A 15329-nucleotide genomic window follows, 5' to 3' on the forward strand; every position below is an offset into this window, starting at 1 on the left:
TAAGCAGCCGAGAATTTCTAATTGTTGTTACGTCTGCCAAAACACAGTTGCAGTCATAGGCGCTGCCTCATTTACACCTGAAGACTAAGAGCTCATCTGATCACACCCCAATGACGTGTGATTGGGTGAACGTTAAAGAAAAAACAACCTCGTAATTTTTCGCGATGGCCCATAGCCAAGGGAGCTATCAATGGCGTTGCCCTTACATTATCTAGCATACCAAAAAACGTCCACGCCTTACTCTCGCAGCCTCTTCACCACGAACCAGGTCCGCGTGTTCGTGTCCGACCTCGTCGGTACGCCGTCTCCCACCGTCGTCCTGACCGACACCAAGGAGCTCAACTTTAAGCACACCGTGGAAGTGGAGTACAGCAAGGAAGACGCCCAGCAGTTGCAGGTGTCTGTCAAGCCCCACTACGGACGCGTGTTCCTCAGCGCCAAGTGCACGGAGCACGTCTTGACCACCAACAAGATCTTCGAGCCTCTGACCACTCCTTTCCTGGAATACAGCAAGTGCATCAAGAGCATGGCCGTGCCCTACACCGTGCGTACCCGATCCTCCTTACACTCCTATTTTATAGCCACAGTGAAACGTAGGATTGGTGCAATATTGCTTTATCAATGCAGTAGAAATTCATAAATAAAATGAGCAACGCTGGAAAGGTGGAAGTAGCAGAGGAAGCTAACATCGTCATACGAGTAGCCTTCAAAATGAACTCTTGTATTTCTTGGTCGCTTAAATATGGAGTCCCCGTGATAAACTCCGCACTTACGCCGACTTTGCGCGTTTGCACACCACGACTCTAGTTGACTGCTCATGTTTCGCAGCTCAATTTTGGTAGTTCTTATTTCCTGTTATCCGTTCTGTAAACCTCTCAGGTTTACTGAAGAGCAGGCAGGCAGGCTACTGCACGATGACCTATTTGACACTCTGTAGGTTTTCTACAAGTGGAGCAGCTATGTCAACTAAGTAGGCACGATGAAAAATTCCACTTAATTAATATAAAGCAAAAACAGTAATTGATTACAAAATTAACAGATCAATGTCACGATCCGAATCGTGAGTGGCCACCTAATTATAGGAACTTTTTTAATTGACACAACAGGTTATTTTCTGTTCTAAATCTGGGTGTATTTCCCAAAATTAGCCAACTAGTTATCATCCTGTTTGCAGTACGAGAAGACCTACGGCGGCGAGTTTCTGAACGTGGATGTGAGCGCTGTGAGCCACCAGCCGTGGTCCAAGCCGCCGCTCTACAAGGTTCTTCCAGAAGGTACCACTCGTCTGGACGCCCTGCTGCAATGGATCTCAAGCAAGACCTACAAGCACACCGTCCTCAGCGTTGACGTGAAGCCATACGCTGCTGACCCCGTGACTGAGGTATGTTTGGTGAACTTAAAAGCTGAGGTCCATGCTTGATGGTCATAAGGTTAGATATTGCAGCGGTAATTCAATGAATCGCTTTATGTTTCCAGTGGACCGCCACCTTTAAGTACCAGAACAACCTCAAGGAACTGGTTGAGGCGACATTGCACCAGGAAGAAGGCCTGTACCCAGAGGTGAACGCCGCCAAGGAGGCCAGCTGGTTTGCTAGGGTTAACCCCTTCCATGGCAAGAAGCACCACCATGAGCAAGAGCACCACGAGGAGGAAGAGCATCACTGGGAGTTCCCGGCTCAGTACGTGGAAGCCATTGAGGATTACGAAGAAATCTCTGGAATGCCGATTCTTTCCAAGGTCCGCAAGGCTCACCACACCCACCACCACACGCGCCACCACACGCACCACAAGTCGCATCACAAGACACCCAAGACGCATCGTACCCAGTACAAGTGGACCGTGCCAACGTTCTTGAACAAGACACACACCAAGCACGCTCTTACGGTTACCTTGGAGGGCAAGGACGGTGGAGCCGTCAAGAAGGGAGTCCAGCTCAACTACGTTGGCCTTCGCACCCTAGACAAGTCGTCCAGGAAGCTCTACCTCGATGTGGAGACCACTTTCCTTCCAAAGGTATGTTGGCTCAATTAAGCACACTTCTGTTAGACAAAAGTGTTAGATAGGATTAACTCCAAAATATTCGGAAGAAAGTAGTTTGTGATCCTGGTGCCACATTCTAAATATAATCCCCAACCAATTACTTAATATTGCGAAATTGACCCCATGACTGCTCAGTTTACCACTGCTGTAACTTTAGCCAACGTGCGGTTCGATCTATAATTTTAGACTTGCGTGCGAGCACATGGCACAAAAAAAATGTCAACCCATATCATTTATGACAATTTTCGGTTCATCTTGTCTAGTCTCATTCATTAATAATGTTTGAAAATTGTGAAAGCCACCAAATAACAAAAAATAGGCGTTAGAAAGCATAGAACATTGAAAGACGTACTCTGGGCAAGTTTACGCAGAAGCATATGTTGTTCAGATTTGAAGGATATTTTTTAAGCTTAAAGAAATACTGCGGAGGTAATGTTATACAAGATACATCCTAAAAGCATAACTGATAAGTATACTACGAATATACGGCACTGAAAGCGAACTTATAAATTTTTATCAACTTCGCAACCGAAAATGCAAGTTTTGCATTATTGATATACAATAGCGCTACCTCACTCAAACGAACAGCTGAAGAATTAAATCATTGTAGCTAATGCTCGTTTGCCTTTCCAGTTGTCTCTTTTCCTGAACGTGACTCACCCCGTCGTGCCAAGCCCCTTCTACTATGTGCCTTCCTTCCTCGGAAAGGACGTCGCTAACGCCACCCTCTACATCCGTTACGGAGACGACCTCACCAAGCCCATCGTAGTCACCGTAAGTTTTTCATCAATGCATTCGCTTCCATGAACAGGGAGGGCTTGATATTTTCTCACAACACCTGCCGTTACTCGTGGTCCTCTGACCACGAGTGACCACAATTAGTGGCGTAATCGATAGATGTCCAAATATTTAACCTAGTATGTTACTGTGTCCTTGTCGCCGCTGCAGTACAATGCCACCAAGACTGAGGAGCAAGTCCTTGGCGTCCACGGATACGATGGCGCACCTCTCCTGAAGTGGTTCGTGCCCCAGTGTCTTGAAGACCAGCACAACGGATTCGCGGTCAGCTACGCTTGCCGTCTGGCAACCACCTTCGACGCCCACCTCAACCACCAAGTGGTTCACGTTAAGGTGCCCCAGCACTTTGCCGTAAGTAGATGACATACGTTGGAGAGGTTCCGTCATTAGGAAAGCTATCTCAGGACCGTTATGTGATTGCTTTGTTTCGAGGCAGCACGCCGAGGCGTCTGAAGAGAGGCCATGGATGCACGAGAGCCTTTCGAGACGTCCCTAGTACATTTTAAGGCGTGATTTGATTTAAGTCCGAGTATGAAGCAAATGCTGGCGATTGTAAAAAGTGGTATATACGTTGAACATATTCTATCGATCTTGTGGTTGTAGCGTGTATAGCCTTTTGTGCAGTGCCGAAGCACATTTATTTTATCAGCACGACCTATGCGACAGAATATTAAGCACACTTTCAAAAAACGCTGCTATTTAGCTTACGTTATGGGTGAGGCTCGGACATAATACTTATATACCCCTACGAAATTCAATAATAAGTTAAGGCTAGCCAACAGGGATGCGTATGAGAACTCAATATTTGACGAGCGACACTTCTCTGCCATCCCCTTGCCCTCTGAAGATAGGTAAACTTCAATGTGCATATCGTAGTATCCATCTTAAGTGGCCCTGATCAAGATCACAAAATTTTGTATTTTGGGGAATCTTTACGATGAACCGCATTCATCAATATCGGTTAATGTTTTATTCATATTTCCCGCCCAACAGGAGGATCTTGTCCTGAAGAAGTACGCCTTCAAATCCCTCAACTACCTGAAGTACAAGCTGTTCCCCTACGTCACCTTCCAAGCCTTGCCTCACTTGACACACCAGGTCGAGCCCGAGTTCACCCTCTACTTCAACAAGAGCCACGTCAACCCCTTCGTGACCGTCGGCTCCGGAGTTGTCGTCCTGCCAGGAGAGAAGCTCACCGTCAAGAACCTCAAGGTTTCCGAGTTCTACTCGCCCAACCTGCTGCTGTCCGGCTATGACCGTTTCCTGCATTCCCACTACAACGGCTTCCCTTACTGTGAGTACACTGTAATGCCCTCGAGTGTATACCAGCTTTCTTTGTATCTCCAAGTCAAGCAGGTGTCCAAACCTTGATTTCGCATGTAGCCCTTGAGTCTGTGCACTGTCTGTCTATTTACCTAAATGTACAATTAAGTTTCGAGCGTGCTTCTTTACATATTAAACTATACAAGATTTCCTTTAGAGTACCCAGTACGCATCAAGATCTGTAGTAATGGTTTTGAATCTCGAAGAGTAGGAATTTATTCAGTTCAGAGTTCTTGATTATTTTTACTTCTTTCTAAAAAAAATTAGAAACAATCGCTTGCACTTTATTAGTCACACCTCTGCAGATTAATATTTATAATTGTAGAAAATCAATACTGCAAAAATTAAAGCAACCGCAGTATTGTTAATCTCGTTTGCTAAAATCGCTTGGGAAGCTTCTTTTCTGAGAACATAAAAACCTTACGTCGCTGGCGCCTTCGTCCCTAGAAATGTATGAGCAAAAATGAGAATACTCGCCTAAACTTTCCGTACCACTTGGAACTGCGGGAAAAATATTTAAAAAAAAAACGAGGGCAGAAAAAACAAAAACATGTGCGACTAACGCCCTAGCCGCCGAATTATTCAGCTAGCAAGAACAGTCAGTTCCGTTGTTCAAGAAATATAAAAGTCAAGTTTTTACCTGCCGTGAACCTGATCCCACTCCTTACCTTTAAGTGCCCTGCGGCGTTGGCAAGAACTACCTGCGCACGTACGACAACGTGAGCTACCCTCTTGAGCTGAAGGACGAGTGCAAGTACCTGCTTACTGGAGACTGCACAACCAGGAGCGACTTCTCGGTCGTCCTTGAACCCCTGGACCTCGAAGTCGGCACCAAGGTGCGGTACAATCAGAACTCATAAACATGGTCTTGCAAGCACAGAAAAGAAAACATTCTCGCCGCCGTGACTTTTTTGAGAGCGACTGAACCGTTGTCCAGCCTCTCGTAATCGTTAATAGCGGTTTTTCTAGATCTAGCTGAACTACAGTAAGTCTAGAACAAGAAATTTTAGTATTTTTGCGATTACTTTGAATATAGCAAAGATACGGTTGGACTTTAATATAGTTCAACATGAGCCCTTTCACGGACTTACAACAAAAGGTCCTAGAGTCGCTGTCTGAAAGTCGTCCAGGAAGATGTGAATAAATAACACACAATATGTATCGAACATGACTCCAGATCTGAAACACTATTTATGAATTAAGATATTACTTTTGGCCACTTTTGTAGCATACAGTGGTTCGCCGATTCTCGATTAATTTTTGACGGAAGTAAATTTGATGTGTCGGTATAACCGGCGTCTTATGATGTAAATCATGAGTCCTCTAAATCAAGTATTCGTTGTTGTCTTGACAATGTAAGCATAAACCAATAATATATGAGTTAAAGATATGTCAACGCAGGAACAGTTCACAAAGTGCCTTGTTTAATATACATCCTGTCATATGTGCGGTAAATGTATACCCTTGAATTGATCGGCTTTAGTGCCGTAAGCTACATATGTCACTGACAAAGTGACAACGGCAGGCTTCATTCCTTCGACAACATATTAACGCCTCGTGCACCTCGAGCCCGCGCGCGCTGCCACACCACGGCTGGAGGCATGAAGGGTGTGCTAGTGGCTGGGCGTTCGAAAGACACGTCCTGCCGTTCCAATTCTGTCAGTGACTACAATGGCGTTTTTTTTTTCCTTTTTTCTTGCAGAAACTGACCCTGCAACTGTTTGACACCGTTGTTGTGCTCCCACCGCCCGACCTGTACAAGGCCGAGGTTGTCCTGACCGTCAACGGCACCACGTACGTGGCCACCGAGTACAAGGACGTCGTGCTGCCCTACAAGGCCTACCACAAGCTTTTCATTACCGTGTACCCGACGAGCGGACCCCACGACCCTCCTGTGGTCCAGCTGACCAACACCCTGAGGACCTTCAAGGTTGTGTTCGACGGAGTGAACGCCTACGTCTGGGTGAGTATCTAGAGAGGTGCGGCCATTCTGATAGCCGAGTTGTACACGCGGCAACGCCAAAGCAGATTCTACTGTAACTCGTGGCGGAGCGCAGAAGTACGTAGTAAGTAATCCTCTCCTTGAAGACTGGAACGGGCTACAAAAGTTAATGATCTGCATCACGCACAGACAGAATTTGGCAAAGTAATGTGTAGGAATCGTCTAATTAATAAAGCAGACCGTTACCACATTCCTACAAGGAAGATGGTTTTGTACATATTCCGTTGTACAAAGCCAAGAGTTGCGCAGGGAAATATGTTTCTTGATTTTATGTGAAAAGTTACACAAACCATAATCAAACGTATGAAAATACCTGATCAGATATGCTGCTGTTACTTATTGGTATAAATCTAAGGCTTGCATGCTTTCGCTTAATGGTAAGATGTAGACTGACCGCAAATATTAAAGCAGTCAAGCGGACGCTACCTTTGGGACCCTTGATGCATGCACTGACGCATGCAGTAATGTCTTAGACAGCTGAGAAACAAACAAAAATTGATATTCACACGGAAAGACCCGAGAATCGGAATAAATAACGGACAACAAACATACCGTCCTAAAACACGGCAACGGATATTGTTTTATATCCTCTTTTTTATACATTCAACCACTTCCTCAAAGTTTGCCAACCTACTCGCGACAAGGTAACAATGAGCACAACAAGAAACAACTGCCACGGATTGACCCCTATTTACATGCATGGGCAACAAAGGAATAAACCCTCACTACAATGTCATTTCACTGAACCCCATTATTCATCTCCAAAAACTTTCTCCTCCTTCTATCCAACAATACTCCCGATCTTGGGTATTTATATATAGCATTAATTCACCAGTTGGCCTCCGAATTTTGACGTTCATCGTCAATAATTTGATATGCTTTGTAAGAATAATGCCATATGTATGCTGCAGTATAATTTATTACGGGCTATATTAATTACAATCTAGATACGAAGACGCGACATGTCATGGCTCTGACAGCTCACAATGTTACGAATAACCAATGACGCTGCTTTTTTGCACACTCGAATTCAAGGTCCACCCACTGTACCAGAGCAAGACATGCGGTCTTTGCGGCAATTACGACAACGAGCCAGCGTACGAGTTCTTCACCCCTGCAAACGAGCTTGTGTTCAACTACAGCCTGTTCGTTGCCAGCTACGGTTTTGGAGGTTCCCAATGCCAGGAGTCCGTGCCTTCTCTGCTAGCCGTCGCACTCCAGAAGCAAATCCTTCGCGGTAACCTTGGAATCAAAATCATCGCCCCACCGGAGCGCAAATACCCTACAGTAATGGATCATCACCACCAGCACCACAAGGCGCCCGAAGACCAGGATCCCAGCCTTCAACATTTCCACGGTCATAAGCACCCTCACCAACACCCTCAGCAGCCCGGTCACTCACACCCGCCTCATCACCCTTACTCGGGACACCACTACCCGCCACATTCTTACCCTCCTCATCACCCCCATCACCATCACCCGGGTCACCTCTACCCAGAGCAGCCCTACCCGCCCCACCACCAGTTCCCTCATCACCCTTACCCGGGTCATCCCTATCCGGAACAACACTACCCGGGACATCCGTATCCGGGACATACGTATCCGGGTCATCACCAGCAACCGCATCACTATCCCTCGTATCCGGGACACACCTCCCCACCCTATGGCGCCCAGTATGTGCCACACTATTACGTGACTCCACATTCCGGTGAGAACCACGGTCACTACAAGTGGAGCAAGGAAGAGAGTTGGGAGACGGACGGTGTCCAAAAATACGGTTCCAAGATGGGGGTTCGCGACAGCAAGCAAATCGAAGCCGGCCCGATGATCCGCCAGTTCCCAGGTCAGTGCAACGCTATATTGTTCAGGATATATCTTCTTAATATACAAAATGCGTCCGTACTGTGTGCTGCTTTTACTTTGCTTTCTCCGCCACTCGGGCTGTTTTTAATATTGTAATAATCTTTTGCTAGGTTTTTCTGTAAAACTAGGCATAACTGGACATTTACGTCTTAATTGCGTTTCTTGCGAACTGGAAAAAATACTATAGCTTGTGTTACTTTGTACTGAGCACTGATGCAGATAGCGATAAATTCACAAAACCAAGATCTTGCACACAAAATACTGTTTATTACTACATTTTATGCGTACAGGAGAACGCGTTTCTTATGCTTGTAGATTTCTTAGGAGCGCGAATAATATATTTTGTTACGCTTCTGCTCGTCAAAGTGGTGTAGACCTATCCACACAAGCAGCTTGCTCTTTTTTGTGAGGTGCCTCGTACCAACGTGTATTCTTTCACGATAGTGACAAATTAGATGCATTGTTTAAACTAGCTATATGTATGTGAACGACACTTAAAATAGGTAATGATTACACGAATTGTGCCTTTGGTGTAGCAGTAGCCTCTTTCCGAACATCAAAGTTAGCAAGAAATTAACCTCACTGGTCTTATTGATTGTTCTCGTATTTTATAGTACCGTCAACTTGTAAACATCGCGTAAACAAAAACACTGCAAAACATTGCAGAAAAATATGAACTCGGTGTAATCTTGAAATAAATGGCTAACCCTGATCCATTGAACACAAACTTAGATAATAACGAAAGGGGACAAGATTACGTGACGGCATCTTCAAAGATTCACTTGGGAACGTAGTCACACGGTCTACAACAAAAACGTGCCAGCACTTGCGTACCAAAAACATTTCTCTTTAAAACGTTCATTGAGAGTAGCACTTGTTCTATTCATTGCTCTACTAGTTCTTTGTCTATCGCGCTGCTTTTTTTTACGAATATTTAACCAATTAGGCTATTAACTTATAGAGTTACAATATCTTGAGTCCCATCCGTAATCCTCGTTTCCCCTCTCCCTCTCTCCCCGCCCACAGTTGAACAGTGCTACCAGAACCGCACAATCATGCGTGACCGCAAGAGCCTGATCTGCTACAGCCAGTTCCTTGTGCCCACATGCAAGGCCCACTGCCGCAAAGCGAAGGGAAGCACCCAGCTCGAAGTGCCCTTCACCTGTCTGCCGCGCGATAGTCCCATTGCTAAGGAGCTGACGCAAAGAGTCCGCGAGACCGGAGACGTTGGCGAGCTGCCCACCGTAGGAACCAGTGTCATCGTTGAGAAGGTTCGCGTGCCGGAGAAGTGCGTGCCCCACAAGATCTAGGTGCTTAGGTTCTGTCGCCCACGCCGCCGCGACGACCAGACACACACACGATGACTTTGACGCGGTGTACGGTGTGTGATCGTAATAAAATGTATGTTGCATGGATCATCGTGCGTATTAATGCGATAGTTTTTTTTTTTGCATTGTCGTTAGCAGTGATGTGTGCGAGATACTTTATGCGTCAAATAAAAATCGGATACAAATTGCCAATTTTCAGATTGCGTTCTCTATTACAAATCCGACTAATCTAGTTTTTCAATTAAAATGTTTATGTTTATTATTATTATCTTTAATTATGTTTCATCATCAGTCGTTAGAAAAATCATAGGAACAATGTAAAACTATATTAGACTCACAAAGAAAAAAAAATTAAAAACTGCTCAACTATTTTTAAGCAAAATTAACTTCACGATTCATTGCACGTAGTAGCGCTAGACCAATTCGATTGTTTCTCTTTGCTGTCCGCGCCTTCCTTCTTGTAAGACAACAAGCTAGGACAACCTCGGATTTTCTGCCACAGAAATTTCTATAAAGGGATATTCACATAGAAGTAAATATTAAACTGTATCTGGTAGATTATGAACCAAGATGGGCGCGCGTGAACCGGAGACCCGACACCAAAATGCTGTTGACTACTAGCATAAAAGAAGCGTGGTTGTAAGGTCAGATGGTTGACATTTGCCATCTGTACACCACAGAGGAACTAAGGCTCGTGATCCCGTGACAAAACTCTTGTGGCCGCGGTGTTTCTGCAACTGAAATAACGCTCTCGTGCGGCAAAGATTGCGACATGTTGCATTTTGAAATAACTCGTCCGCGTCCATATGTAAAGCCTCCTTGGCATACTGTTTGCATTTTGATAAGCATATTCGTTGCATATTCAATGTGCGTTCAAGATAATTCTCCCTGCTCATGGCTGAGCTTCCTAATGTGTGCGCCATTCACTGGAGCGAAATAAAGCATTCCTAAAAATTCAAAGTTCAATCTCCCAAGCGTCAGTAGCCTCTGACTGGTTACCGTTCATGTTTTTTTAGGTTAAAATATGTTTTTTTACGCAAAAGTTTTATATCGGAAACCACAAGCCCAGCCTTGCGACGTCACTAAGCATAGACGTCGCATAGACGGCAGAAACACCAATTTTAGCCACTCTCCACTCTGCGTAACTTTACGAAGCATCGCCGTCTTTTCTAACTATAGCATCATTGCGAGCATATTCTAGTAACACTGAGAAAGGTAAAAAATATAACACCAAGTTATGTCCGCAAACAATCACCATTGGTGCGAGCCCAAGTAAAAACTAAAAGGCCAACTTTGTACTTCTGATCCACACACCGGTAAGTGAGCTTTCCTTGTGTTAGAATTTTTACAGTGAGGTCCTATTAAAGCTCTGAAGAAACTAGCTTATTGGCCAATTTCGCAACACGATTTCGCACAGGATATTTAGTCAAATAAAAGCAAAAGCTAACTAAAATCCCCGACGATGTGTGTGAACGACAGACTAGACGATATTCCACAAAAGGGACAGCGACAATCAGATTCCTGCATATGCTGTCCTTACGGGCCTACTAATGGAATGGAACCAAAGCGCATGACAATACATTTCGGAGCAATATTGTCTGGAGATATGGGATGACGGAACCTTTTGTTCTATCCTTGAGTTTGCATTCGCCTATTATTATTGCGAAAGCATTAACTGTCCCATGGAGCGAACCGGCGTTGAAGCCGCCCCAAACGGCACCTAAATTGACAGCCCCTAAATTCCCCTGTCCCACGGAGCGAAGCCCATGCAGCGAATTGAGGCAGAAATTCCCATTGGCTGCGACGCGTCATATCAGATGCTTCGTCACGGAAGCCGCCCGGGCCACTAAATGTGAAAGCGGGCACGCATCAGAAAAAAAAAAGTAAAACACAAAGAAAAACACAGCAACGCAGATGCTTGGTCACGGAAGCTGTTGAGCCGAGGGGGGTGGCGCGCATGCGCAGTCGGGGAGCGTGACGTCACCGCCGGAGCGCAGTGTGGGAAAGGAAGACGTGGCGCGCAGCTTGTAGGGATGCGCATCGAATGCTTTCGCATTCTTACACGTAAGCAGTTTTTAGTGTGTTCTCAACTTTTAATTGTTATTCACAAATATATATATATACAATTATATCTCCCTATTTAGCGCGTAAAACGCAGATCAGTATAATGGAGGTCAATAGCCAGTAGTTATTCCCTGTGTGCCCAGATAGGCCCTTCAGGCTGGGCTGGCTACTTTCAACTTATACAGGAATTTTTATTAATTAACAAATTTAAGTTCCGCTTAAACGGGCTCAAAATTGAGGCATACATTGATGTAAGAATTCTCCAATTTCGTCGCGATAAAGATGTTAATAAAGCAACATGTAGGAGTGAGGGGTAGGATAGTAGAAATAAGGACATTGTTTTTTGTATCGGATATTAGAATGCTGCCTCGCACCAACTGCAGTGGACAACTGGTGCTACCGGCATAAGAAAGTGTCCGAGAACGTTGGTGTCGAACAGATACCGCATCTGCCAAGCTTTGTAATTTGTTGCTGAAATGTTGATAGCAGTACCCTACAGTGGATTAGTTTACTTGCCTGCGTTACTGTGATCGTATGACCTAGGAAATGATTTATAGGATACAAAGCGCGCCTCACGGGGGCAAGCTGTTCACGACTCACAATAGTATCAAAGATGTAAAAGTTATTGTATGCAACGCAGCAGTCGCTCTCGAGAACATTGAACGGTTCCCGGGCGCGCCTCTGCCGTTGCAACCTTTGAATCTAGATGTGGTGGCTGCATTGAAAAAGTTTCACAATAAACAAGTTTTTTTCAAATCATCAAGGTTGCGTATTTTTTATATTTACTATACCTTATAGACGACACGAACACGGAACGCTCCACATTGATGTGTAGTTATTATCTGTCATTAAGCTGGAAGTTTTATTTGATGCGCTGATATATTTTTTTACGTTCACTGATGTCAGCTGTCGGGAACGAAAGAGTGGCTACACTGCCGATGGTCACACCCCACGTTTCAATTCCAGGTGCATCCTCTGTACCAGAGCAAGACGTGCGGTCTTTGCGGCAACTACGACAACGAACCAGCCTTTGAGTTCTTCACACCCACCAACGAGCTGGTGTCCAACTACAGCGAGTTCGTGGCCAGCTACGGCTTTGGCGGCGCCCAGTGCCACGAGGTCGTGCCTTCTGTCCTGAGCACCCTGAGCCAGCTGCAGGTGCTCAAGGGAGCGTTCCTCGCCACCTGGGCCGCCCGCCCTGCGCACCTTGGTCGCTCCTGGTTCAACGTCATGGGCCACCACCAACACCACCACCACGAGCTGCCAGAGGAAAACAGTGACGAAGTCAAAGACGGAGTCCTGCCCTGGTTCCACCCAGAACACCTGCTGCCTCACCACAAGTACCCACAGCACCACAAGACTACGCCGTACCCTTACGCCACACCGTTCACCCCGCGTTACCACCATCACTCTACGCAGTACCACTACGCTACCCCGTTCACCCCACGCCACTACGAGCATTCTAAGCACCACCACTACGCTACTCCAGAATATTACGAGTCTGAGGAGTACCGTCGCGCAACTCCCTTCACTCCTCGTCACTACGGTTCCACGAAGTACAACTACGCCGCCACCCCTTTTACCCCTCGTCACTACGAATCCGAAGAGGAACTCCGTGCCACCCCCTTTACTCCGCGCTACCACCACTACAAAGCAACTCCCTTCACTCCACGATACCACCACCAGGCGAAGAAATTCACTCCCCTTTACTACGAATCTGAAGAGGACCTCCGTGCCACTCCCTTTACTCCCCGCTATCACCACTACAAAGCTACGCCTTTCACTCCCCGTTACCACCACGCCACTCCTTTCACTCCTCGTCATTACGAATCCGAAGAGGAGCTCGGTGCGACTCCCTTCACTCCCCGCTACCACCACTACAGAGCTACGCCTTTCACTCCCCGTTACCACCACGCAACTCCTTTCACTCCTCGTCACTACGAATCCGAAGAGGAGCTCGGTGCGACTCCCTTTACTCCTCGCTACCACCACTACAAAGCTACGCCTTTCACTCCCCGGTACCACCACGCCACTCCCTTTACTCCTCGTCACTACGAATCCGAAGAGGAACTCGGTGCAACTCCATTCACTCCCCGCTACCACCACTACAAAGCTACGCCTTTCACTCCCCGTTACCACCGCGCCACTCCCTTCACTCCACGTCACTATGAATCCGACGAGGAGCTTGGTGCCACTCCCTTCACTCCCCGCTACCACCACTCTACACCGTACCCGTACGCTACCCCGTTCACTCCTCGCCACCACCACTCCAAGCAGCACCACTACGCCACGCCTTTCACTCCTCGTTACCCCAGTGAGGACCTCCAGCGCTCCGAAATTTCGGAGGAGTTGAAGTCGGGTCAGATGATGAAGCAATACTACGAGGATACTGAAGGTAAGGCGCTTCATGATTTCTGTCTTATTCTGAAGAACGTCTCGAACCGAATTAAGCGGGAGGGAGGCATCACTTATGCAAGCAGAAGTTAACTTTCCTTTGTACAGATTATCTATGCATACGTCTACACGCACCTGCTCTGTGGGTATTCGAACATTTCTTTAAATACAGAATGGTCTATCCTATTTACAACAGTGAATAATATGATGATAATGCGATTAATTCAAAAGTGCAAGCGAGCTGGACAAGAAGGCTTACAATAATCTGTGGAGAAGGGTAAAAATGGGGACAAATGTTTGTCCTTGTCCTCCTTGTCCTTTGTTTCCCTTCTACCGGGCTTATTATCGTCAAAGAATACTATATGACTTTTAATAGTGAAGCGTGCTATCCCGCTCACGATTTGCTTACGAATTGTCAGTCCTGTTTGGAAAGAAATAACATGAGTTATTTACGGGTGTTCAGAAGAGTGAGATGCCGACGCCTATAAATGAGGTTTTTTTGCGGGGCGTTCAGTCTAACCTAATTATTTATATTTTTGTTCTTGTGTCATCTGCAGAGAGCAAGTGCTTCCAGGAACGCACCATCATGCGCGACCACGAGGGCATGATCTGCTACAGCCAGGTGCCCGTGCCGTCCTGCAAGCCCGGCTGCAAGAAGGGAAAGGGAAGCGTCCAGCTGAGTGTGCCATTTGTTTGCTTGGACCGCAGCAGTTCCATGGCCAAGGAGCTGACCAAGAAGGTCCGCAAGCTTGGCAACGTGGGCAAGCTGCCCATCGATCTGGAGACCACGCCCCACGTCGAGCAAGTCCGCGTTCCCGAGAAGTGCGTCCCATACGAGAAGTAGTCGATTAGGCAATAACCAAGTCAACCGCCACCACGCGTATATACGCGCGCTGAGGCGACGGCCGACATTTTACGCAATAAAGTACGTTTCACAGTGTTATTCTGAGTGGTCTGTATTAATTTTGTAAGTTTTCTTCTTCTTCCTAGTTGCGATAGATCATTGTTTCTACACTTCTTTTTTTCCAATTTAGGGTGCAAAGAAGGGAGGTCATTTTTCTTAAATGATGAAGTTTAAACAAACACTACTCAATTGACTTCAGCAACAGCGACGCATATATCTACCAACAAATTTCACCAGATTTACCAGATTTCTTTTGAAGGCTTTGATATTATGGTAGCTAAGTAGTAATGACCCTCACTGAATGACACATTTGAATATTAAGGTGCACCCCCTATATCAGAGCACAACGTACGAACTTTGCGGCAATTACGACAGCGAGCCAGCTTTGGAGCTCTTGAATCCCCACCAACGAGCTGGTGTACAACTACAGCGAGTTTGTGGCAAGCTACGGCTTTGACAGTGCCCAGTGAAAGAAGCTCGCGCATTCTGTGCTGCAGATTCTCGTAGGTGCACTTGGTGGAAAATGGGCCACTAGGCTTGTGCTCTGCAGTCGTTCTTCGTTCGACATGACTCGGCATCAGCTTTACAGGATCAAAACATATTGCCCCCATAC

General features: G+C 46.2%; 1 protein-coding gene across 2 annotated transcripts in view; it reads left to right on the top strand.

Moving 5' to 3' along the window:
• Positions 1 to 14755, top strand: part of LOC8042050 — a 35003-nt gene extending 20248 nt beyond the window's left edge. Inside the window, exons 17-26 of one of the 2 annotated variants that reach the window (XM_029980018.3) lie at positions 250 to 544; positions 1175 to 1381; positions 1477 to 2013; positions 2674 to 2814; positions 2989 to 3189; positions 3832 to 4132; positions 4837 to 4997; positions 5864 to 6124; positions 12385 to 13813; positions 14370 to 14755. In XM_029980018.3, coding sequence (XP_029835878.3) covers positions 250 to 544; positions 1175 to 1381; positions 1477 to 2013; positions 2674 to 2814; positions 2989 to 3189; positions 3832 to 4132; positions 4837 to 4997; positions 5864 to 6124; positions 12385 to 13813; positions 14370 to 14656 — 3820 coding nt within the window. In that variant the 3' untranslated portion in view covers positions 14657 to 14755. Of the gene's footprint in view, positions 1 to 249; positions 545 to 1174; positions 1382 to 1476; positions 2014 to 2673; positions 2815 to 2988; positions 3190 to 3831; positions 4133 to 4836; positions 4998 to 5863; positions 6125 to 7198; positions 8007 to 9052; positions 9445 to 12384; positions 13814 to 14369 lie in introns of those variants that run through there. The other variant, XM_029980019.3, reaches the window with a different exon arrangement.
• The last annotated feature ends 574 nt before the right edge of the window (positions 14756 to 15329 follow it).

Source organism: Ixodes scapularis, unplaced genomic scaffold, assembly GCF_016920785.2.
Source record: "Ixodes scapularis isolate PalLabHiFi unplaced genomic scaffold, ASM1692078v2 PGA_scaffold12__126_contigs__length_90152505, whole genome shotgun sequence".
Taxonomy (NCBI): Eukaryota; Metazoa; Arthropoda; class Arachnida; order Ixodida; family Ixodidae; genus Ixodes; species Ixodes scapularis.